This window comes from Talpa occidentalis, unplaced genomic scaffold, assembly GCF_014898055.3.
Source record: "Talpa occidentalis isolate TD23 unplaced genomic scaffold, MPIMG_talOcc4v2.1 talOcc4.11, whole genome shotgun sequence".
In the NCBI taxonomy this organism is placed as follows: domain Eukaryota; kingdom Metazoa; phylum Chordata; class Mammalia; order Eulipotyphla; family Talpidae; genus Talpa; species Talpa occidentalis.
In genome coordinates, this window is record NW_023601104.1 from 10,906,470 (window position 1) to 10,933,211 (window position 26,742).

The 26,742-nt window shown below is 41.3% G+C and overlaps 1 protein-coding gene across 14 annotated transcripts in view; it reads right to left on the reverse strand.

Moving 5' to 3' along the window:
• Window positions 1-4,029: 4,029 nt before the first annotated feature.
• EXD1 (exonuclease 3'-5' domain containing 1) overlaps window positions 4,030-26,742 on the reverse strand; it is a 44,250-nt gene continuing 21,537 nt past the window's right edge. For 8 of the 14 annotated variants that reach the window (XM_037502241.2, XM_037502238.2, XM_054700696.1 and 5 more), the window contains 6 exons: window positions 26,582-26,686; window positions 26,419-26,499; window positions 22,125-22,268; window positions 21,290-21,505; window positions 16,881-17,501; window positions 4,775-4,854 (listed from right to left, as the gene is read on the reverse strand). In XM_037502241.2, the coding sequence (XP_037358138.2) occupies window positions 4,807-4,854; window positions 16,881-17,501; window positions 21,290-21,505; window positions 22,125-22,268; window positions 26,419-26,499; window positions 26,582-26,686 (1,215 nt within the window). In that variant the 3' untranslated portion in view covers window positions 4,775-4,806. Of the gene's footprint in view, window positions 4,363-4,774; window positions 4,855-16,062; window positions 17,502-21,289; window positions 21,506-22,124; window positions 22,269-26,418; window positions 26,500-26,581; window positions 26,687-26,742 lie in introns of those variants that run through there. The other 6 variants (XM_037502245.2, XM_037502242.2, XM_037502248.2 and 3 more) reach the window with 6 other exon arrangements.

Here is a 26,742-nt window from a genome sequence, read left to right on the forward strand (position 1 = left end):
TGCCCTTTTTTCAAACTGTTTGCTAATTTAAACCATGATATAAAATCCATATTTCTGATGATTTTAGTTTCTTGTTCCTAATTCTTCAATTGTTAATTACAGTCTATAGAATAAAGTCTAAACTCAACAAGGCATATCCCTAATTCTCCCTCCCTTTGGTAGTGCACAGATTTCTTTTTAGGAATTCCTTTTCTCCATTGTGGACAGTATGGATTGGAAAATAAATCAAGGGTCCCTAGATGGACGGGTGTGTGACATAGGGTCATTTACATACCTTCAGGATTTTGAATCTTCAGTCAAATCATGTAGGGTTGGGGGGAAAAAACGTATTGACACTCACTCACTGACAGACATTTGAGCTTTTCCTGCTGCGCAGTGCTCTGCAGCTGCTCTTGAGCTTATTTCCAAATCTAGAGGTCCAGCTTTCCCGTCAATTCTGTGAGCCACTCATCCTTCCAATAAATTTTGTTTGTTTACTTTAGCCAAGTCAGCTCTTCTACTTATATGACCCCAAAACTGCAACAGACATATGGATCTATTTCCCAGTCTTACCTCTCCTCAGCACCACCCTGTTTTTCTCTTTTGCAACAGTGAACTCCTTGTAGTTCATTTACCCTCACTCTCAAGAAGTCCATCGAGACACATCTCAGTAACGGCAAGTACGCAGGTACACTTTGAACATTAAGTATTATTTGAATTATAAATTTTTGCACATATTTCTCACTAGACTCTAGGTTATTTCAGATAGGTCTGTGTCTTTTTATGTCTGATTCCTCAGGCCAGCCCAGCAGCATTTGGCTCCGGAAGGGCACTCCAAAATGTTTGCTAATGAATGAACAAATGAAACCTATTATGAGAGCGATGACTGGAAGGCAGGTTTCAGTCACAGCAGTGTTCTCTATTTTAAAGGCAAGCATGAGGACATGCTGCTCATACATGTCATGATTCCATTTAGATTTTACTTCTTTTGTCTTCTCAGAAATAAGGGCTTAAGAAGAGTTTTCTTTTCTCTATTTCGATTTTACTATTTCACTGGCTTCTTAAAAGCAAACTATGAATGGCATCCCAACAAGTTACACAATAATGAAGAGAACTTTTTACCCTTATTTCCCTCATTCCTGGAACTTGTTGGGCCTTGGCTTTTCCTAAGGAATGTTTTCATTAGAATTTCCATTATAAAGCTTTTAATTAAAACATTGAGGGTTTAGCCATCAGGTGACTTTCAAGTTATAAACAATAATGCACTTTGGGGAACTGGAGAATTCCAGAATGTGGAAGTATCTCATACAAATCAAAAAGACTGTTGCAATGTGGAGAGATCAGCAGCATTAGACTTAAGTTACTGGGTTTTCTGGTTAACTGATATTATTAATGCCTTTCATCAACTGTTTCACATCTACCAGTTTACACTCTACTTCACTGAGGACAGAGAGGGGAAAATTAAAATATTGAAAGTGGATGGCTTGTTGAAAAGTGTTGAGTCTGAAAAAAGATGGGAAAGAGGAATATTTGCTTACTTTTTAAAAAAAATATTAAATTTATTTATGCATACAAGAACTGCAGTACAGGCTAGAGGTGTGGGGGGTGAAAGGATTCACCAGAGCCAGAGCGGGAAACAGAACAGGCAAATTGAATGAAATACACTGCTGAGGGGAGCAGCGGGTGAGTCAGGAGAGATCTGCTGCACCATGAGGGTAGCTCCCTGGCTGGGGATCAAACTCGTGCTGCAGCGGCTGTTGATAGCTTTGTAGGTTGCGTCTTAACCCCTTGCACCACCAGGGAGGGCCCCCTTAGATATCTTCATACACATACCACAGGCACATGCATACACACATACAAATACTACTGAAATATTTTAAAGATGATGAAATCTTGCCATTTGCAACAACATGGATGGGCTTTGTTTTAGATTAGCTAAAATAGGGAAATGTTTTAGATTAGCTAAAATAAGTTGAAAAAGGGAGAAGAAAGTTAAAGGATTTTACTACCTGATTTAAAGGCTTTAAAGCAGCAGTAATCAAAACAGGTGTTTGGTGTAAGGTAGTCATGAGACCAATGGAATAGGATTTTGAGCCCAGTAAAAGAGCCACGTATTTAAGGTCAATTTTCATTTTGACAAAGATATCAAGATAAATTCAAGGAGTGAAAGAAATTTTGAGAGGATTATGCTACATAAAATAAGTTAGAAGGAGAAAGGCAAATACCACATGATTTTACTCATTTTTGGAATAGAAAACCAAAAGCAAAACCTTAGACTTTGACTATAAAATTGTGGTTACCAAAAGATAGGGAAGGGAAGGGAAGGGAAGGGAAATGGTAAGAAGGGGATGAGTGGCTGGCGGTAGATGGGACATGTTATTTCCTTATGGGTGTGGTAAGAAAATTTAATCTTGGAACCTAATGTTACCTTGTAAACTAATGTTACCACAAAAAAAAAAAAAAAAAGATAAAGCTGGGCCTCCCTGGTGGCCTAGGGGTTAGATCTCAGCAGTTATCACTGCTATGGCCTGAGTTCGATTCCCGGCCAGGGAGCTAACATACATATGGTGCAGCAGACCTCTCCTATCTCTCCTGCTGCTCCCTGTAACAGTGTATTTATTAAATCCGCTGTTTAATTTTTGTTGAAGTGTCTAAGAGAACTTTTAAATTTTGATGATACAAAATTTATAGTTTTTTAAATTTATATCTTATGCATTTATATACTAAGAAAATTCAGTGTCATAAGTATTTTCTACGTTTTCTTTAAAATTGTGTATAGTTATATCTCTTTACATTCTAGGTCTACAATTCATTTAATTTTTTATGGTGTAAGGATGTTTATTTTTTTTCCACACAAACACCTAGCTGTTCTGCAACCACTTGTTAAAAACAAAATTTCTTTCACTCCTTGAATTTATCTTGATATCTTTGTCAAAATGAAAATTGACCTTAAATACGTGGCTCTTTTACTGGGCTCAAAATCCTATTCCATTGGTCTCATGACTACCTTACACCAAACACCTGTTTTGATTACTGCTGCTTTAAAGCCTTTAAATCAGGTAGTAAAATCCTTTAACTTTCTTCTCCCTTTTTCAACTTATTTTAGCTAATCTAAAACATTTCCTATACATTTTGGAATCACCCTGGAAACTTGCATCCAAGCTTCACATGAAAGACTGCTTTGGATTTTGTCTGTAATTATAATAAATTTATAGACCAATTTGGGGGTAACTGACAACAATACAGTGTCCCATGATATAGTTTATATATATATATATATATATATATATATATACACACACACACTCACACACATACATGCATATATTTGTTAAATTCTCAGCAATAACTTCAATACATAGGTCTTATATACATCTTTTTTTTTTTTTTTTTTTTTTTATAGAGGCATGTTTTATTATTTATTTATTTGTTTGTTTGTTTGTTTTTTGTTTATACATGCACTGGGTACAGTCAGAAGCGCGGGAGGGTGAGAGAATTCACCAGAGCCAGAGCGGGGAGCAGAGCAGGCAGAAGGACCGAAGTACACTGCTGAGGGGAGCAGCGGGCGGCAGGAGAGGGCTGCGCGCCATGCGGGACCCTCCTCCGGTGGCCGGGGAGCAGCCGGGGATCGAACCGGCGCTGCAGAGGCTGCGGGCAGCTTCGCAACCCAGCGCTCAACCGCTGCGCCACCAGGGAGGCCCAAGGTCTTATATACATCTTAATGCATCCTTAAGGGTATCATTTTTTGGACATTATTGCAAATGGTACATTTAATATTTCAATTTGTAATTGTTTTGGGCTAGATTTTTTTGGAATATAGTCATGCTTAATGACAGGGATAGATTGAGAGAAATGTGTAATTAGGCGATTTCACTGTGCAAATGTCATAGAGTGTAATTACACAAACTTAGATGGTATAGCCTACTACACACATATGCTATGTGGTGTAGACTGCTGGGACTATGCCATATATGCAGTCCATGATTGACTGAAATATTAACTCATGCATGACATGCCTGCATTCCCATGTTTGTGTGATAATACTGCTACATATGGTTTCTAGGATCCTTTGGTAGATTTTCCTTTTAATAAAGATTTTATTTTAGCATAGAAGAACTGGGGTACAGGCCAGAGGTGCCAAGGAGGTGAGAGGATTCACCAGAGACAGAGTGGAGAGCAGAACAGGCAGATCTACTGAGATACATTGCTAAGGGGAACAGTGGGCAAAACAGGAAAGATCTGCAGCGCCTCATGGGTTACCTTCTTGGTCGAGGATCAAACTCAGGTGATCTTGGTGATGGCGCTGAGACAATCCCTATGTCACCAGGAAGGCCCCTTTTTGGTAGATTCTTTAGGATATTTGTATGCACATCATCATGTCATCTAAAAAACACAATTTTATTTTTAAAATTTCTAATCCATATGCTTTTTATTTTTCCTTCTTATTCTATTAGTTAGTACTTGCCATACAATGATTATCTAAAGTAGTAAGAGCAGATACTGTTTCATTGTTTTCTTTTTTAAAGATTTATTTATTTATGCATACAAGAGTTGGGGTGTAGGCCAGAGGTGCTGGGGGTGGGGAGTGAGAGGTTTCACTAGAGACAGGGTAGGGAGCAGAACAGGTGTGTCTGCTGAAATACACTGCTGAAGGGAGTAGCGGGCGAGACAGGAGAGGTCTGCTGTGCCATGTGGGTCACCTCCAAGGCAGACAGAGAAATCAAACTCCTGCTACAGTGGCTGGTGACAGCTTGATAGCGCTGTCTTTAACCCCTGTGCTACCAGGGAGGCCCACCTTTTCTTTGTTGTCAATCAAGGGGAAAACATTCAGGCTTTCACTGTTGTTATAAGTGTGATGTTATTAATAGGGATTTTCTGGAATTAAAAAAATATGATAAAATACATATAACATAAAATTTGCCATCTACTTCATTTTTACTGGTATTAATATTACACCATTTACATTATTGTATAACCATTATAACAATTAATCTCCAGAATTATTTTTATCTGGCAAAACAAACTCTATATCCACTAACAGTAACTCCCTCTCTTCCCTCCCTGTAGTTCCCAGCAACTACCATTCTTCCTGTCTCTGTGATGGCGACCAGTCTAGGTACCTGCTACTTGTCTTTTTGTGACTAGATTATTTCCTTTAGAATCATGTTCTCATGGTTCATCCATGCTGTAGCATATGTCAGAATTTCCTTCCTTTTTAAGGATGAATAATATCCCATTTTAAGTATATACCCCATTTTGCTTATCCATTATCTGTGGATGGACACTGGGTTGATACCATGCTTTAGCTATTTTGACAAATGCTGCTATAAACATGGTGTACAAATCTCTCTCCAAGAGCCATTTTCAATTCTTTTGAGTATATGCCCAGAAGTAGAATTGCTGGATGCTGTGGCAATTCTATTTTTAACTTTTTGAGTAACTGCCATACTGCTTTCCACAGCAGCTGTACCATTTTACACATCCACCAACTGTGTGCAAGTGTTCCAATTTCTCCACATCCTTTTCAGTTTTTTGTTTTTGGTTTGTTTTTTTCTGGTAGTAGCCACCCTTATTAGATCAAGGTAGTATCTCTTTAGTTTTGACTTATATATCTCTTTTCGCATAGAAGGGCTGGGGTGTAGGCCAGAGGTGCTGGGAGGTGGGGAGAGGATTCACCAGAGACAGAGAGGGGAGCAGGACAGGCAGATCTACTGAAATACACTGCTGAGGGGAGCAGTGGGCGAGACAGATGTTTGCTGCACCACATGTGGGTAGCTCCCTGGCCAGGGACTGGGGATGGAACTCAGACCATGGCAGTGATAGCACTGAGACTTAACCCTCGAAGCCCCCATGGAGGCTCCTATGCCTATTTTTGTAGGCCTGTTAGCTTATTAACCACGTGTATGTCTTTTTGGAGAAATGTCTGTCTATTTTTTAATCAGATTGTTTGCTTTATATCGCCAAATTTTAGGATTTACCTTATATTCTTGATTTTAATTATTTAACAGATATGTCATTTGCAAATATTTTCTCTAATGCTGCCAGTTGCCCTTTTACTCTTTTTTTTTCTATTTTTTAAAAAGATTTGTTTATTTATACAAGAACTGGGGTAAGGTGATGGGCGCAGGAGGGTGAGAAAAATAAACCAGAGATAGAGCGGGGAGCAGAACAGGCAGATGGACCGAAAATGCTACTGAGTGGAGCAGCGAGCATGACAGGAGAGGTCTGCCACGCCATGTGGGTTTCTCCCTGGCTGGCCGGGAATCGAACCTGCACTGCAGAGGCTATGGACAGCTTCACAGCGCTGCGCTCAACCTGCTGCACCACCAGGGAAGCCTTGCCCTTTTACTCTTTTAATAGTCTCTTCTGATGCATAAATTTTAAGCATTTCACTAAGTTCAATTTATCTATTTTTTTTTCTTTTGTTGCCTTATGCCTTTGGTGTAATTTTTTTGTTTGTTTGTTTGCATAGAACTAGGGTGTAGGGGGCCTCCCCGGTGGCGCAGCGGTTGAGCGCTGGGTTGCGAAGCTGACCGCAGCCTCTGCAGCGCCGGTTCGATCCCCGGCTGCTCCCCGGCCACCGGAGGAGGGTCCCACATGGCGCGCAGACCTCTCCTGCCGCCCGCTGCTCCCCTCAGCAGTGTACTTGGTCCTTCTGCCTGTTCTGCTCCCTGCTCTGGCTCTGGTGAATTCTCTCACCCTCCCGAGCTTCTGACTGTACCCAGTGCTTGTACAAATAAATAAATAAAATAAATAAATAAAAAATAAAAAAATAAAAAAAAGAACTAGGGTGTAGGCCAGAGATATGTGGTGGGGGTGTGTGTGAGAGGATTCACCATAGACAAAGTGAGGTACACAACAGGTGAATTTACTGAAATTCACTGCTAAGGGAGAGGTATGCTCACCATAAGTGGTTTAGCTGACCTCAGGCTGTAGCAGTGATATGATAGCTAACAGCACTGTGACTTAACTCCTAGGTTACCAGGGAGGCCCTCAGTAATGGGTTTTTTGAAAGACCTTTACCAGGTAGAAGTGCCCTGCTAATCCTAGTTTTGTTTTGTTTATTAAACCATGAATTGATGTACAATTTTGTCAAAAATATATTTGGTAGCTACGGAAATAATAATATGGTCTTTCTCCTTCATTCTTTTAATATGATGCATTACATTTTCATGTTAAATCAAATTTGCATTCCCAGGATAAACTCTACTTCCTCATGATGTATTCTTTTTAAATATTTCTGAATTTTATTTGCTTCTATCTTGTTAAGGATTTTACATCTATGTTATGAGGGTTATTGGTCTATAGTTTTCTTGTAATATCTAGTTTTGACTTCAGGATAATGCTGGCTTCATAAAATGAGTTGGGTCGTGACCATTCTTTTTATTGAAAGAATGGTATTATGCTACTTTAGGGCCTCCCCGGTGGCGCAGCGGTTGAGCGCTGGGCTGCGAAGCTGCCTGCAGCCTCTGCAGTGCCTGTTCGATCCCCAGCTGCTGGGCGAGGGTCCCACATAGAGCGCAGACCTCTCCTGCTGCCCGCTGCTCCCCTCAGCAGTGTACTTCCGTCCTTCTGCCTGTTCTGCTTCCCACTCTGGCTCTGCTGAATTCAGTAAGTCTGTCGATGGACATTTAGGCTGCATCCATGCCCTAGCTATTGTAAATAGTGCTGCTGTGAATGTTTTGGAACATGAAGGATCTTTTGTTGATGGTTTCATATTCTATGGATCAGTCTTAAAAATTTTAACATTTGGGCCTCCCGGGTGGCGCAGCGGTTGAGCGCTGGGTTGCGAAGCTGCCCACAGCCTCTGCGGCGCCGGTTCGATCCCCGGCTGCTCCCCGGCCACCGGAGGAGGGTCCCACATGGCACACAGACCTCTCCTGCCGCCCGCTGCTCCCCTCAGCAGTGTACTTCGGTCCTTCTGCCTGTTCTGCTCCCCGCTCTGGCTCTGGTGAATTCCCTCACCCTCCTGCGCTTCTGACTATACCCAGTGCCTGTATAAATAAATAAATTAAAAAAAAAAAAAAAAAGAATGGTATTATGCTACTTTAGATGAAAAAAATTCACCAGTAATGTAATCTGGGTAGAAAAACTGCTTTGTGGGGAGGTTTAAAATTATGAATTCAATTTCTTTAATTGATTTAAGGCTGTTCAGATTTTCTATTTCTTCTTGAATCAGTTATGGTAATTTGTGTTTTTCAATGAATTTGTCCATTTCAATTAAGTTGTAAAATTGGTGGACATATGTAGAATGGTTCATTTGTCCCTTATTATCCTTTTAATGATAATTTTTCATTCTTGATGCTGGTAATTTATCTTTTTCTTTGTTGGTCAGTTATAGGTAAAGGTTTAGCAATTTTATTGCTCTTTTCTTTTTTTTTTAAAGATTTATTGATTGATACAGACATACATACAAGCACTGGGTACAGTCAGAAGCGCGGGAGGGTGAGAGAATTCACCAGAGCCAGAGCGGGGAGCAGAGCAGGCAGAAGGACCGAAGTACACTGCTGAGGGGAGCAGCGGGCGGCAGGAGAGGTCTGCACGCCACGTGGGACCCTCCTCCAGTGGCCGGGGAGCAGCCGGGGATCGAACCGGCACAGCAGAGGCTGCAGGCAGCTTTGCAATCCAGCACTCAACCGCTGCGCCACCGGGGAGGCCCCAATTTCATTGCTCTTTTCAAAGAAGTAGGTATGAAATTTATTGGGTTTTTGGTCCACTTTTAATTTTATTGAATTCTATTGTTATCACTATTCATTTCATCCTTCCAGTTAACATATGCTTAACTTACTTTTCATTTTTTAGCTTAAGGTAGAATCTGAGATCACTGTATTTTTTTTTTTTTTTTTTTGTGGGACCCTCGCCGAGGGCTGGGGAGCAAACCGGCGCTGCAGAGGCTGCGGGCAGCCTCGCAGCCCAGCGCTCAACCGCTGCGCCACCAGGGGAGGCCCAGAGATCACTGTATTTTTATCATTGTTTTATTTTATGTTATTTTTTATTTTTTAAAGATTTATTTATTTATTTATGCAAGCACTGGGTACAGTCAGAAGTGCGGGAGGGTGAGAGAATTCACCAGAGAGCCAGAGAGGGGAACAGAACAGGCAGAATGACGAAGTACACTGCTGAGGGGAGCAGAGGGCAGCAGGAGAGGTCTGTGTGACATGTGGGACCCGTGCCAGGCGGCCGGGGATCGAACCGGCGCTGCAGAGGCTGCGGGTAGCTTAACAACCCAGTGCTCAACCGCTGCGCCAACCGGGGAGGCCCTTTAGCATTGTTTTATATTATAGTACTTAAAGCTATAAATTTACCTCTATTTTTATCTTTATTTTTTACAGCAACCAACAGTAAAAGGAAAGATTCCCAAGGAATGTTTCACAAAACAATACTTTCTCTTAGTATGTGCAACACACTATGATATTTTCTATTCTATTTAATTATTTAAGAAATGCTGTTTCAGGCCTCCCCAGGTGGCGCAGTGGTTGTGCGCTGGGTTGTGAGGCTGCCCGCCAGCCGCTGCAGCGCCGGTTCCTTCCCCGGCCACCAGCGAGGGTCCCAAAAAAAAAAAAAGAAAGAAAAAAGAAAAAAAAAAAAAAAGAAAGAAAGAAATGCTGTTTCATGCCTAAGCATAAGTAGACCTTATGCATTTTTTTTTTTTTTGCAATGACATACTATTCTAAGGCTGAATTGCTAATAATGTCCTGATTACAATGTGACAGCACTTCCTGTCCGGGGAGATTCATTAAATTGTAGTCACAAACTCAGAACCTCTGAGTGTGTTAAAAAAAGTATGTTCACCTTTTTTTTAGGGTGAAATCAATTTAATATTATTATTATTTTATTTTTTTTTATTTATTTTTTTTTTTTAAAGATTTATTTATTTATTTATTTATACAAGCACTGGGTACAGTCAGAAGCGCGGGAGGGTGAGAGAATTCACCAGAGCCAGAGCAGGGAGCAGAGCAGGCAGAAGGACCGAAGTACACTGCTGAGGGGAGCAGTGGGCGGCAGGAGAGGTCTGCGCGCCATGTGGGACCCTCCTCCGGTGGCCAGGGAGCAGCTGGGAATCGAACCAGCGCTACAGAGGCTGCAGGCAGCTTCGCAACCCAGCGCTCAACCGCTGCGCCACCGGGGAGGCCCAATATTATTATTATTTTAAAGATTTATTTATTTATTTATACAATCACTGGGTACAGTCAGAAGCGCAAGAGGGTGAGAGAATTCACCAGAGCCAGAGCAGGGAGCAGAACAGGCAGAGGGACCGAAGTACACTGCTGAGGGGAGCAGCGGGCAGCAGGAGAGGTCTGTGCGCCATGTGGGACCCTCCTCTGGTGGCCAGGGAGCAGCCGGGGATCCAACCCGTGCTGCAGAGGCTGCAGGCAGCTACGTAACCCAGCGCTCAACCACTGTGCCACCGGGGAGGCCCCATTTATTATTATTTTTTTTAATATTTAGCTATCTATGCATACAAGAACTGGGGTACAGGCCAGAGGTGCAGAGGGTGAGATTCACCAGAGATTCACCAGAGAGAGAGTGAGGAGCAAGACAGGCTGACTGGCTGAAATACGCTGTTGAGGGGAGTGGAGTAATGGGCAGTCAGGAGAGGTCTGCTGCGCTATGTGGGTCACCTTCCTGGCTGGGGATCAAACTCTTGCTGCAGTGGCTGCAGATAGCTTCACAGTGCTGACGCTTAACCCCATATGCCACCAGGGAGGCCCCTGAACCAAGCAATTTAGCTGACACAATGTTTGTTTCATGTAATAAAAACATAATTTTCTAAGATATCTTTTATCATGAGTATAAGGATTTTGGCCTTGTTTTCTGGTTTCTAGCATAAAAATATTTTGCCCATAGTATTATTCTTGCACAGAGATTAGGGAGATTTATCAAGATTCAAATGTTCATGTTCTCATTAAATTTTATAATATCTGATAAGTTACAAGAAAATGACAGGAAAACTTCAGGTTTATGAATAAAGAAGTTAGAGGGCCTCCCCGGTGGCGCAGTGGGTTGAGCGCAGCACTGTGAAGCTGTCTGCAGCCTCTGCAGCACGGGTTCGATTCCCAGCTGGCAAGGGAGATACACACAGGGCACAGCAGACCTCTCCTGTCTTGCCCACTGCTCCCCTCAGCAGTGTGTTTCAGTCAGTCTACCTGTTCTGCTCCCCACTCTGTCTCTGATGAATCCTCTCGCCCTCCCGTGCCTCTGGCCTATACCCCAGTTCTTGTATAAAAATAAATCTTTTTTTAAAAATTTAAAAAAAAAGAATGAAGAAGAATTTTAAAAATTAAAATGTTATGCCTCAGGGGAATCTGGTAAGATGTCAACAGAGTGAAGACATCAGGCTCACCCAATAAAATGGACACAAAACAAAGCTAAACCCCGCTACGGAAAAACTGGTTATCAGCATACATAATAGGAGCATCAGCCTAAGGGAAAGGGGTGTGTAAAACTCCAAGTAACTTTGTTTAATGTAAAAATGAGGCAGTACAAGCTACAAGAGGGAGGAGCTGCAGCAGTGCAAAGCCTCCTACATCTAATGACTTGGGCATATGCCAACATCAGGACTACCCAGCACTGCCCTATCTAAGGCCATGCACGAGGAGGTAGCTAGGTGGAGGGTGCATTGCAGGAGAGAGCGAGGATCACTGGTTTGAAACTGAGGTTCATAATACAGAACAGTTGTAGTCTGAAACAGTTCAGAGCACCTGATTTCCTTATAGAAGAGACTACTACTAAAGACCAAAACTGACATATCCAAAACTCTTGCCACACCCTGGCCCCCTCCAGGTTGAAACATCCAAAACATCTGCCACCACCTATCGCAGTTTGAGATATCTGAAACACCTGCAGTCTGACTAAGAAGCACTTTACAACAGGAATTTCAAACTCCTGAGTCTACTAGAGATGATACTTTGATGCTTATTGCTCCAAGACCTCTTCTAAATCTACTACACCTTGCTGGTAACCATCACCTGACTACTCCAAAAACTACAGAACAGCAGTTGAAAATTTATCCTTACTAAATGTTGGGTAAGTAAATTAATCAGGCTTTTTGTACACTAGCCTCTGTGACTATCACCAGCAGCCATAGTCATGTTGATGCAAGAGGCACTTGGGAGCATGGGCATGGGGTATGCATGCCTGACTATGGACATTTGAGCCTAGAGGCCAGTGTTATAAAGGCAGTGTCACTGAGGGGACAGCAAGGGGAGGATGGCTGCAAGAGGACCAGTGACTACAGAAGAGGTAAGACCATGAGAGAATGCCAGAGAGAGCCCAGAGAAAGTGTAAGGATTTGTGGGGGGCTGGGAGGCTATCTTGCCTGCCTGCCTGCCTCCCAGCTCCCCCTGCCCCCCCCCCCATCCCTTGGCCTGTGACTGCCTCCTTGCATACCAGCCCTGCCTGGTGTACCTCTGTACCTGGCTATCTGAGAGAGCATTAAAACCTGAAAAATTCACCAAGTGCTCCAGGACTCTCCTTCATCTGCCTGTCTGAATCCATAGTGAACCTACCCTGTGCTTGCTGGCACTACACTAAATCACATACAAAATTGAAAATGAGGAGATAGAAGAACACAGTAAAAATGCCTAAAAGGAAAACCAAATCAGTGGAGTTATGAAGCATGATAGAAGGGTAATTTGGGGCAACAATACTGGCAACATTGATGGAACTTAAAAAAAAAACAACAACAATGGAGGATATAAATCAACAACAGAATAAAGATAATGAATATGAGTTGGCTACATTCAGAAATAAAGGAGTTAAGAAGCACTATAGTTGATTTTAAAAATACAACTGTCTTAACAGCAGAGAAACAGTACAATGGAGAGAATTAATAAACTTGAAAACACAATATTATAGAACACAGAATAGCACAAAGTAGAGAAAAAAGAATTTAAAAAGATAAAAACGTTTATGAGTTCTCTGAACATCTTAAAATGATGTAGCATCCATATCATGGGGATCACAGAAGCAAAGAAAAGCATAGACCAAAGAGTACCAAGCAAGATACTTGATAGACCTGTACTAAGATTCATAACAGTAAAGATGTCAAGCATCAATGATAAGGATAAAATACTTAAAAAGTTGAGAGAAAAAGTAGTAATATATAAGGGAACATCAATCAAACTATCAGCATATTTTTCAACAGAAACATTACAAGCACAAAGGAAAGAGGTATTCAAGTACTTAAGAAAAAGACTTTCAGAAGAATTGTCTACCAGCAAAATTAACACTCAAAAGTAAGCTAAAATAATTTATCAACATTAAGCCACATATGAAAGAAATCCTTACAAAGCAAAAGAACAATGAATATCAAGGAAGACAATACCTAACATGGAGGAGAGAAAAAGTAACAGAGGGCCTCCCTGGTGGCACAGTGATTAAAGCACAGCTGTCAGTGCTATCAAGCTATCACCTGCCACTACAGCATGAGTTTGATCCCCTGCCAGGGAGCTAACCCACATGGCACAGTAGAACTCTCCTTTTTCACCAGCTGTTCCCCTCAGCAGTGCATATCAGTAGATCAGCCTGTTCTGCTCTCCACTCTGTCTCTGGTGAATCCTCTCACCTTGCCATCTCTGGCATGCACCCCAGTTCTTGTATGCATAAATAAATAAATAAATCTTAAAAAAATTAAATAAGGGCTTCCCCTGGTGGTGCAGGCAGTTAAGCCCAGTGCTGTGAAGCTGTCTGCAGCCTCTGCAGTGCTGGTTAGATCCCAGCCGACTTGCAAGGGTCCCACATGGCACGGCAGGCCTCTCCTGTCATGCCCGCTGCTCTCCTCAGCAGTGTACTTCATCTGTCTGCCTGTTCTGTTCCCCACTCTCTCTCTGGTGAATCCTCTCTCCCTCCTGCACATCTGGCCTATACCCTGGTTCTTATATAAATAAATAAAATAAATAAATAAATAAAACAAAAAAGCAGAAAACTATTAATATGTGGGTGTCAAATAACATATTCTGCTTAATAGCAATTGGATAAAAGAGGATATCAAATCAGAAATTAAAAAATCATTAAGCTAATGAAAATGATGAGATAAGTCACCAGAATCTAGGAGGTGCAGCAAAAGCAGTCTTAAGGGGAAAGATAATTGCCATACTAAAAAACAAAAATTCCAAACAACCTAATATCACATCTGAAGCAACTTGAAAAAGAGGAACAAGGGCCTCACTGGTTGCCTAGGGGTTAAGTCTCAGCATTACCACCACTATGGCCCACCATAACAACCTGAATTCCATCCCAGTCATGCAACTAAACCACATGGCACAGCAGACCTCTCCTGTCTCACCCACTGCTCCCCTTGGCAGTATGTTTCAATATCTGCCCATTCTGTTCCCTATTCTGTTTCTGGTGAATCACCCCACCCCCCTACCTGCACCCCTGGCCTACATCCCAGTTGTTCTATCAAAAATAAATAAATTTTTAAAAATCTTAAATGTACTGCCTTAGCATTAAAAAAAAAGAGAGAAATAAATAAGACCTAAGTCCTAAGTTAGCAGAGGGAAGAAAATAATAAAAAATAAAGAATGAAAATGAAATAGAGATTAAAAAACTATAAGAAATCAGTGAAACCAAAAGCTATTTCTTTGAGGAGATAAACAGGAGAAATTCCTAGCTAGAATAGGGAAAAGAGAGAAAATAAAGAATCACAAATCAAAAAGGAGAAATTACGACAGATAGTACAGAAATACAAAAGTGTACTATAGTTGAAAGAATACTGCATGAACCAAAATGCAAGAAACATTTGCATTTTTGTTCAGGAAAGTCATTTAACTTCATTTACTAACTTCCAAATTAAAAGGGTTAGATAACCAGGGAGACTCTCTAATTGCAGATCATGCACTGGAAATATAACATCAGAAAAGTCAGACCTGAGTAGGACAGACACAATAGATTGAAGTGAAGACTCCCCCCAAGAGTTTGAGAAAGCAGGCAGTGTGGTTTATAAATTCTCGACTGGAAAAATACAGAGTAAGAATTCGACAATGTGTTGGACAAGAACCCAGGATTTCCCAAAATTCTGGGCAAAATTGAGACAAGAAATCTGAGTAATGGCACAGAGCACCAGCAATAGGGCTTAACAACCTAGCAATATTTTCTACTCTATGTAGCAAAGGCAGGATCTGACTGTACACATGGAATTTAGATAGGCACTTCAGGTAGAATACAGTATAGAAAAATGCAGTTCCAGAAACATGGATGTTTCATTGACAAAATACTGTAATGCAACTCAAAAAGAACATTTAGTTTTGGGAGTCAATGTACTTCTCAAATAGCACTATCCAGTGGAATTTTCTGAAATGTCCTGTATTTACTTTGTTCAACATGGTAGCCACTGGATGGCTATATGGGACTACTAAGCACTGGAAATATTGCAAGTACAACTGAGGAACTGAATTTTTAAATTTTACTTAATTTTAACTTAAATAGTGACATATGGCTAGTGGCTACTATTTTTAGCAACACAGGAAAGGTCTGACCAGGAAAGGTCCTGTTGTTGGTCTCTGTATGGTCACAAAACATACATAATAAAAAATCTATTTGTAAAATATGAAAAATATTCATTTTTCTTTGAAATTTGTATGTATTTCTGTTGGAAGTAGTAACTTAATACTTCCATAAGAAGCAAATAAACTCTAAAAATTTTACAGGAATTCATGCCCTTCCAGAGTAAACAGAGATTAACCACATTCTTGGTTCAGTCTGAAGATGCATTTATCTAAGATGAACAGAAATCACCTTGGCCCCAAGTAACCTTTTAAACTGAGGACAAAGTGAGATGCTCCAACTGCTGGGTTGACCTGAGAGTTCTTGGGCTTGCCTTATCATAAGCTAGGCTAGATCTGGGCTCTGGAATTTGGGAAGACATAGCTCTTCTTTCACTGGCACTCATGACAAAATCAGTTAATTCAGACAAGATATTCATAATCATAGCGTGTCCCTAAGTTTCCCCTAAGTGCAATAAGTAAGAGTCCTATAAAACACTTAAATTACAAATTTCTTGCTTAAGACCTACAAATCCTGAATATTCCAATTTATTCCTATGCTGGCCCAATTAAGAAAAGAAAGATAACCTAAAGCCAAAACAGTTTTATTGGTTATATACACACACAAAAAATGTATGCAACTTACAAGTATTCAATATAAAAAAGGCTCAGTATGAGCTGTTCTTCTTTCACCCTAAGAAAAGTATATCAACTTCAAACACAGTGGATTCTAATTTTAAGTTTACATACTAAACATACTCAAAAGAAGTCTCTGCTTTTTAGGAAATTGGACAAAACCTATTCAAAGTAAGTGGAATGAAAAAAAAAATTACAACTGGGATATCCTTATATTAACATCATCTATTATTTTTGTATGACATGAACAGACCAAACATTCAAAATTCAAATATAAAGCTAATATTTTTTTCAGCCTCATTGATATATAATTGACAAATCAATCTCTTTAATAAAGAAAAACATACTCTGAAGTTATCAGGTACCAATTTTTTTAAACTTTTAACTAAGAGTTTTACCAACTCCGTTCAAACCATAAAACACAAAATTTTAAAAATATGGATTTTTCTGTTTACTAAGCTCAAGATTTTTTCCTTCTTCAAATCCTCTAAATCCAAATTATAAGAAAATAATTCACTCTGGCCACTGAGAACATTTATGCACAGTAATATGATCAGAACATTTACTCCTTTAATTAACATATTCCCATTCTAATCAAATACCAGGAATATAGGAGTAAGTGAATATTATTTTTCTGCCAAGCCTATGACAGAGATGTGACAAAATTTACATGAGAAACTTAAACAATGAGGAAGGCCCCCATGGCAGGGGAAATGAGCCATCTTTACAGCCTCTGGAACAAACAGCAGATCTCTAAGGCTGATCTAGAAAAGGATTTACCCAGGAATCAGTCTTCTCCAAAGCTGGACAAGGAGGAAGTGTGGAAAGCACAGCTTTTCTAAAAGTATGAAAGGTGTCACTTGGAGACACTCCAGCTTCCTGAGGAAGGGAAGGAGACAATGAATCATCTTGTATTACGCATTTTAAATGTTCCTTGTTTTCTACCATCAGCAACTGTTCTATCTCCTCTTTTAAAGATAAATTTGTCTGAAACTCATGCTTGGGTACCTGAAGTTGTTCTTTTTGAGTTGTTCTCTCTTCCTCCAACGCCTCTGACTCCAGGCAAGTGAGTTTGTTACTGGATGCCTCACTGGCTTCTCCCTCCTTCATGGGATGTAGATGCTGAGGTTCTGTTGTTTTAGGTTCTTCTTTCAGCAAATTTATATCCTCATGAGAGGTAAAACTTGGACCTTCGTGAAGCCTAGAATTTTTACAACGTAAGAAACCTCTTACTCTTTCCCCTTTCTCTGCTGTCTCTGTCACTGTTTTTTTTGGATAGAGCACTGTCCTTATTAGGAGTCCCTGTGCATTCACCCTATATTCTTTGGCAGCTCGCTCTCTACGCTGCTTCTGGAAGCTTGTAAGTTGAAGCAGTTCCTCTGGAAGATCCATACACGTAGGCTAAGAAAAGAAAATGAACACAGTGTACTATAACTAAACTTCTGACTATGGTCCTTATAATTACTTCTACAGTAATGAAATGTTCGGCAATGGTAGGTCTATTCAAACGTGTTCTTATAGCACCCTCTGGTGTCTCCAACTATAGGGCTTTTTTCTGGTGATTTAAATATTTGGAATCCACAAATGTGTGTGTGTTGCACATGTGCAAAAAGATTATACAATGGCAAGTGAGTTTCTTTTTAACCTGGACACAGTTGCCTTAGCAGGTGCATTCTCTAAAAAGCAGTTTCTTGCATAGCCTCCCAGAGGTAGTCTGTGTATATATGAGCATATTTGTGAGTAATGTGTGTATATCTCCATTGTATGTATGGGATAGGAATGTGTGTGTGTGTGTATATACACGCGTATATATTTACATATATCTCTTACTATTTATCTTTTCATTGGGTTATATTTGTCAATTTTTATTTTACCCCAACTTTTTATTTGATAACTCTTTCTAAAATCATTTTTTTTTATTTTTTTTTTTTAATAGAGGCATGCTTTATTTATTTATTTATTTATTTATTTATTTGTTCGTTCGTTTTTGTTTATACAAGCACTGGGCACAGTCAGAAGCGCGGGAGGGCGAGAGAATTCACCAGAGCCAGAGCGGGGAGCAGAACAGGCAGAAGGACCGAAGCACACTGCTGAGGGGAGCAGCGGGCGGCAGGAGAGGTCTGTGCGCCATGTGGGACCCTCCTCCGGTGGCCGGGGAGCAGCCGGGGATCGAACCGGCGCCGCAGAGGCTGCGGGCAGCTTCGCAACCCAGCGCTCAACTGCTGCGCCACCGGGGAGGCCCTCTAAAATCATTTTACACAAATAGCATCTTGCTATTATGTATTCTTCTGCATCTTTTTAAAAAAGATCTATTTATTTATGCATACAAGAGCTGGGGTGTAGGCCAGAGATGTGTAGGGTGAGAGGATTCACCAGAGACAGAGTGGGGAGTACAACAGGCAGCAGACTGACTGAAATACACTGCTGAGGGGAGCAGCAGGAGGGACAAAAGAAGTCTGCTGTGCCATGTGGCTTGGCTCCCTGGCTGGGGATCGAACTCAGGCTGCAGTGGCTGCAAACAGCTTCATAGTGCTGAGACTTAACCCCATGCACCACCAGAGAGGCCCTCTTCTGCATCTTGATTTGTTTTTACTAAAAATTTTGTCTTGGAGAATTTTCCATATTGGCATTTTTTTTTTTAAAGATTTATTTATTTATATATACAAGCACTGATTATAGTCAGAAGCGCGGGAGCATAGGGGAGAGCAGAGCAGGCAGACTGACGAAGTACACTGCTGAGGGGAGCAGCGGGCGGCAGAAATGTCTGCGCGCCATATGGGACCCTCACCCCATGGCCTGGGATCGAACTGGTGCTGCAGAGGCTGCGGGCAGCTTCGCAACCCAGCGCTCAACCACTGTGCCACCAGGGGAGGCCCCCATATTGGCATTTTTAAGGGCTATATGGATGCATCTAATTAATTTATTCAAACCCTTACAGATGGATATTTGGTTTGTTTTCAGTGTTTTCTCACTAAAAGAATGCTACAATAAAGAATATATTAAAATGTCCTCCCTGGTGACGCAAGGGGTTAAGTCTTAGCACTATGAAGCTATCTGCAGCCACTGGGACAAAAGTTTGATCCCTGGCCAGGGAGCTGGACCATATGGTGCAGCAGCCCTCTCCTTTCTTGCCCACTGCTCTCCTCAGCAGTGTGTTTCAGTCAGTCTGCCTGTTCTGCTCCCCACTCTGTCTCTGGTGAATCCTCTCACCCCCCGTACCTCTGGCCTGTACCCCAGTTCTTGTATGCATAAATAAATAAATCTTTTTTAACCTATCTTTTTGTTATAAGTGAATGTTTTCTTCTATTATATTTTCTAGCTGTGTATATCGATATAGCAAAGCTATAACTTTTTGTTATATTTTGTACCTACTCACTTCTAAATTGTCTTTTTATGTTTTTCAACTGATTTGCTTCAATTTTCAGTTGCATAATAGGCAAGGAATTATTCTGATTCTTCCTGTTCATTTTTTTTTAAAAGATTTATTTATTTATGGGCCACCCCTGGTGGCGCAGCGGTTGAGCGCTGGGCTGCAAAGCTGCCTGCAGCCTCTGCAGCGCAGGTTCAATCCCCGGCTGCCTGGAGGGTCCCACATGATGTGCAGACCTCTCCTGCGGCGCCCGCTGCTCCCCTCAGCAGTGTACTTCGTCAATCTACCTCTTCTGTTCCCTGCTCTGGCTCTGGTGAATTCCCTCACCCTCCCATGCTTCTGACTGTACCCAGCGCTTGTATAAATAAATAAATAAATCTTTAAAAAAAAAAAAGAAACATCATTTAAAAAAAAAAGATTGATTTATTTATGCATACAAGAGCTGGGGTACAGGCCAGAGGTACAGGGGGTGAGAGGATTCACCAGAGACAGAGTGGGAAACAGAATAGGCAGATCTACTGAAATACACTGCTGAGGGGAGCAGCAGGTAAGTCAGGAGAGGTCTGCTGTGCCCTGTGGGTCACCGACCTGGCCAGGGATTGAACTTGTGCTCCACTGGCTGCGGATTGCTTCATAGCACTCCATCTTAACCCCTTGCGCCACCAGGGAGGCCCATATTCCTGTTCAATTTTTATAGTCAATCTTTTTTCCTAATTTTATTGACTAATAGCTTTAAAAAAATGCTAAAGTAGTGATGATTGTCACCATTTTGTATTATTCTTGATATTAATGGGAATGCTTCTAGCATTCCCTAACATACATAGTCTTCGTGCTTGAGATATGGTTTACCATGCTAAATTACCTATCTAGTCCAACTTTAAGCACTGATACTCTGTATCATCAAATTTTTGGTCAGTGTTTATGAGATAATCCTAAGACTTTCTTGGGTCTTTTAAAATGGAGAATTTCCTAACATTGACCCAAGCTTCCAAGAATCCAGCCACAAAGTAAAAGAAAATAAACTACATTTAAGTGGGGTTCATACCTATAATGTTAGTAGTTTATTTAGGATATTGCACCAATATTCCCAAGTAATAGTGGTTTATAAAACAACAGCCTGAAAACTTTTTATGTAAGGAGCTATATTATCAATATTTTAGACTTTGTGAGTCACAAATGGTCTCTGTGACACATTCCTCTTCCCCCCCCCCACCCCCACTGCTTTTTTTTTTTTCTCTCTGGTTTTACAATTACTGAAAACCATTCTCAGCACACAAGCTGTACAAAAATAGGCTATGGGCCAGATTTGGGCTTAGGGCCATAGTTTGTTAACTTCTGGTCTACAATTTTCTTACATTGTGCTGGCTTCTTAAAAATAAATAATGAGGAAACTCCCTGGTGGCACAGGGGTTAAAGACACAGCACTATCAAGCTATCCAAGCCACTGCAGCATGAATTTGATTCCTCCACCAGGGAGCTAACCCCACCAGAGCAGCAGACCTCTCCTGTCTCTCCCACTGCTCTCCTCAGCAGTGTATTTCAATCCTCCTGTTCTGCTCCTCACTCTGTCTTTGGTGAATCCTCTCACCCTCTGCACCACTGGCCTATAACCCAGCTCTTATATGCATAAATAAAGAAAATAAATCTTTTTTAAAATTATGAAAAAATATTCAAGGAGATGGATTAAGCCCAAGTTATAATCCCTTTAAGAATATTTATCACCAGGTCTGCCTCATGAAATTTGCTGCATTTATGAAGAGTAGGTATCACTGTGCCCTCCACAAGGAATAAGGAAGAAGGTAAAGATACAATCACCTACCTCTGTGCCTCCTAGGCGGTCTGCTGACCCTTCTCGATAGGTGTTCAAGTACCCATCTACCAGGGTAGTTAGGTCAGACATCATCTCATCCAGGAGTACTAAACGAAGGGGTAGCAGGTAGGTGGCTTCCAAAGCCAAAATTTTCAGCAAATAGGGTGAAAGAGGTCTTGTGAACCACACTTCTGGATTTTCCTGGAGATACCAAAACATTTTCCACTGAAAAGTAAAGTAATTTTAAAGAAAGTGATTTTATCTAAGGTTGCTTAACTTAAACAATGTCACTGCTATTACTGTTATTTTCTTCAATTACTACCTTCTGCTGTCACACTATGGCTAGCCTTCTAAGAATATACACACTCTGTATGTGTATACAGTATGTGTAGGGAGGGGCCAAGTCAGGAAAAGAGAGAGAGAGAGAGATCAGGAATTCATCAAAATTGTAGGCAGCAGATATGACTACATGGCCAAAATTATAGCAAGTATGGTCATGACAAAAGTTTGTATGCAAGGCTATTAGGAACTAAAGAAAATGAACCTTACTTTGGGAGAAACAATTGGCTTGATTTTTGTTCTGCTGCCTTCAATCCAAATTTCCCAATAAAATCCCACCTTGTCCCAATTTTAAAATTTATTTCAGAATACTTTTTAATTGATAACCAACAAATCTGGACCCTGGCTTTTATCCACTTGCTTCCACAAACTGTTCACATTTGGAACAACTAAGATTTTGGCAATGATTATGCTTAGATGGCAGTTGTGATTTCTCAAGCTGATAATCCTGCTTAGAAAAAGACTTGAAAAATTATTGTCATATAAGACATCCTTTAATACTCACCTGAATTAGTTTTTGTCTCTCTTCCAGAAAGGAGAGATATTTAGGGGCTACTTTGAGGTGTCTGATTAAACTCTCCTGCAAAGTACTAATGCAGTTTGGAAGAAAGCCACCTGTTTCCATGGAAAATTGAAGGACATCTGCTACCTATGGCATTAAAAGATAAACCTATCAGTCTGCAGAATATTTACAGAGCGCTGTCTCATGGCAAAAATAACAAAATTAGAGAAATGTCTTTAAATATCATTTTCCCAAAGGGCCCATGTGATAGACAATACCCATTAGGAAACTTGAAATTGTTCAGGGAACTTAATCTGAAAGATCTGGAGAGAAAGGGAAGATTAACCAACTTTAATGTGCCCATGTCTATTATCTTTCATACTGCTTCATTTGTCTGCCTTTTTGTTATCTATTTTTTTTAGAAGAGTTTTTTTTTTTTTTTTTTATAGAGGCATGCTTTATTTATTTGTTTTGCTGGTTTGTTTGTTTGGTTATACATGCACTGGGTACAGTCAGAGGCGCGGGAGGGTGAGAGAATTCACCAGAGCCAGAGCGGGGAGCAGAGCAGGCAGAAGGACCGAAGTACACTGCTGAGGGGAGCAGCGGGCGGCAGGAGAAGTCTGCACGCCATGTGGGACCCTCCTCCGGTGGCCGGGAAGCAGCCGGGGATCGAACCGGCGCCGCAGAGGCCGCGGGCAGCTTTGCAACCCAGCGCTCAACCGCTGCGCCACCGGGGAGGCCCAGAAGAGTTTTTTTTTTAAGATTTAGTTATTCATGCATACAAGAACCTGGGTACAGGCCAGATGCACCGGAGCGGGAGAGGATTCACCAGAGACAGAGTGGGGAACAGAACAGGAGGACTGAATAAAATACACTGCTGAGGGAAGCAGCAGGCGAGACAAGAGAGGTCTGCTGTGCCATGTGGGATTCTCATCAGCAGGTGGGGATCGAACCCGCACTGCAAATGCTGCAGACAGCTTAATAGCGCTGTGCTCAACGGCCTGCACTACCAAGGGAGGCCCTGTTATCTGTTATTATCTAGTATCTTTGGGAACGGGGAAAGGAAGATGAAATTCAAGAAATTTTTTTTAAAAAGATTTATTTATTTATTTATACAAGCACTGGGTACAGTCAGAAGCTTGGGAGGGTGAGGGAATTCACCAGAGCCAGAGCGGGGAACAGAACAGGCAGATGGACCGAAATACACTGCTGAGGGGAGCAGTAGGCGTGGCAGGAAAGGGCTGTGGCGCCATGTGGGACCCTCCCCGGTGGCCAGGGATTGAACCAGCGCTGCAGAAGCTGAGGGCAGCTTTGCAGCCCAGCGTTCAACCACTGCGCCACCAGGGGAGGCCCAAGAATTATATTTATTATTAGCAGCTCTGATTAAAGTTTTGGTAAGGAAAATTAATAACAGTAAGAATTGGAATAATTATTTGTATGTGGTAGGCTAAATAATGTCCCCCCAAAGACACCCATGCCCTAATCCCTGGATCTATGAATGTTACCATATATGCAAAATGGATTGTATAGCTGTGGGAACTTTATGGGGAATACATCTGAAAAGAGAAAGCATATAAGAATGCATTGCACAAAAATGAACAATGGGGCCTCCCTGTTGGCACAGGGATTAAAGTCTCAGTGCTATCAAGCCATCTCTAGCTACTGTGGCAGGACTTTGATCCCCAGCCAGGGAGCTAACCCACATAGCGCAGCAGACTTCTCCTACCTTGCCCGCTGCTCCCCACAGCAGAGTATATCAGTAGATCCACCTGTTCTGCTCCCCACTCTGTCCCTGGTAAATCCTCTCATCTCCTGCACCTCTGGCCTACACCCCCAGCTCTTGGCACACACAAATAAATTTAAAAAATAAATCTTTTTTAAAGAAGAACAATGATGTGTGTTATATATATATATATATTTAAAAATTATTTAAAAAAAGAATCTTGAGATGAGAAGATTATTTTGAATTTTGTGACTGGTCACTAAATGAAATCATAAGTGTTTTTTTTTTTTTTAGATTTATTTTATTTATTTATACAAGCACTGGGTACAGTCAGAAGCGCGGAGGGTGAGAGAATTCACCAGAACCAGAGCGGGGAGCAGAGCAGGCAGTAGGACCGAAGTACACTGCTGAGGGGAGCAGCGGGCGGCAGGAGAGGTCTGCGCGCCATGTGGGACCCTCCTCCAGTGGCCGGGGAGCAGCCGGAGATCGAACCTGTGCTGCAGAGGCTGCAGGCACCTTCGCAACCCAGCGCTCAACCGATGCGCCACAGGGGAGGCCCCACAAGTGTTCTTGTATAAGAGGGTAGAAGATAGAGATTTTATTACTATAGTCAAAGGAAAAGGTGATGTGATGATGGAAACAGAGGTTGGAGTGATGTACCCTGAAGAGAGAAGGAGCCACAATCCAAGGAACACAGGTGGCCACTATGTGAAGTTGAAGAGGAAAGGAAACGAACCCTTCTTTCAGAGGCTTCAGAAGAAACCAGCCCTGCTGACACCTTGATTTTGGCTAAATGAAAGTAATTTCAGACTCTGACCTCTAGAACTGTAAGAGTATAAATTTGTAAGTCATTAAATTTGTGGAGATTTGTTTCAACAGTAATAGGAAACTAAGACAATGTGCTAAAGGAAAACAAATTGATAAAATTCTAAATTGTTGCCTTTTACACTATGGAAATCCAGAAAGAAAAATATGGAAAGAGATGCCAATGTCTCCATTACACAAGACACAGGGAGTCAAATCAAGTAGCCTAATGGACTCAAGGGAACAATGATCAATTCTCTTACATTTTGAAGTAAGCACTGAAGCAATCTCTATATAGTAAAAGATTCTGAAAGAAGGCCCAAGGGAACATGTAAAGAGGAAAAATGGCATAAAGTTAATTTTGAACAGATGCATAAAGGACAAACTTAAACCACATATAATAATAAAGTTGAACTTTTTGGAACTTTTAGTTAAAATTAATTGGTCAACTCTTTAGTTTAACCCCTCTCTAAAGAGTGTAGCTCTAGGCATTCACTGGCATAAGCCTAGAAGAATAGAAGAACCTAAAAAAAAATTATGAAAACTACTGTTTTTACTCCTCTCACAGCCGAACCAGAAACCCAGATCAGTTCTACGAGCTAGGGTATTCAAGGAAATCCTCATTTCTCTAGGATACTTTACATGAGTGACTAATCACATATCTTCAGGCTATCTGGGGCCAGAATATGCTTTTTGGGCATATATAGTAGAACCTGCATCCCTGGGCTAGAGGCCAACTAGCCACTAGCCTTAATCATATATATATATATATATATATATATATATATATATATATATATATATATAAAATACGTGTAACCCTAACCCTAGCCAAGATAGGATTGTCTTACACTAGATGTCCATGACAGGTTTTCAAAAGACTCTCAAGGGCCTCCCTGGTGGTGCAGAGGTTATAGACAGCACTATCAAGCTGTTGCTAACCACTGCAGCACAAGTTCGATTCCTAACCTCCCACACTGGCCCCCCACCAGGGAGGTGACCCACCTGGCCCAGCAGACCTCTCCTGTCTCCCCCGCTGCTCCCCTCAGCAGTGTATTTCAGTGGATCTGCCTGTTCTGCTCCCAATTCTGTCTCTGGTGAATCCTCTCACTGCTACTCCCCGCACCCCACACCTCTGGCCTACACCCCAGCTCTTGTATGTATAAATAAATAAATCTTAAAAAAAAAAAGACTCCCAAAATGTTTTAGTTTCTGAATGCTATAGAGTATGCTGCCCTGGTGGTGCAGCGGTTGAGCACTGGGCTGCGAAGCTGCCCGTAGCCTCTACAGCGCTGGTTCTATCCCCTGCCGCCTGCGAGGGTCCCACATGGCGCGCAGACCTCTCCTGCTGCGTCTGCTGCTCCCCTCAGCAGTGTATTTCATCAGTCTGCCTGCTCTATTCCCGGGTCTGGCTCTGGTGAGTTCTCTCACCCTCCCATGCTTCTGACTGTACCCAGTGCTTATATAGATAAATAAATAAATCTTTAAAAATAAATAAATAAAATAAAAAATGAATGCTGTAGAATATGGAGATTGCTTCATATTTGACAAATTCTGGAGTAAAACAGGGAGGGAAAAGTCCTAAATACTTATTAAACTTTTCTGCAAAACTTTTACACTTCACAAAATGTCTTCACAGACTTTCATGAGAGTGAGCAGGAATGGGGAACACATAAAAAAAGATTTTCAACCACTAATCAGATAAGGCCTATTTCTCCTAAAAGCTATGCACACTGATTTGAATCCAGTCTTTTCTTTTCCTACATATACCTGTGTGTCAAAGACATTATTCAGCAAAATTCCATACTGATGAGAGAGGCAGTCAGAAAGCCAACGACAATCATGGATAACCTAAGGAATCAGAAGATGGAGACAGAATAATTAAAATCTGGCTGTTAATGTTAATAGCAAAAGAATCAGCTTACACACTCACCTTCAAAATTCTCTTGTCTTCTAATACCATCTGAAGTCCATTGTTGAAAGCACGACTTCCCAGGAGGAAAATGTCAAATAAGTAAACTCGGCTATTTGTAGCCACCTATGATAGACCATCCAGACATACATATATAGGACAAGAACAAACTAGGGAAGGGG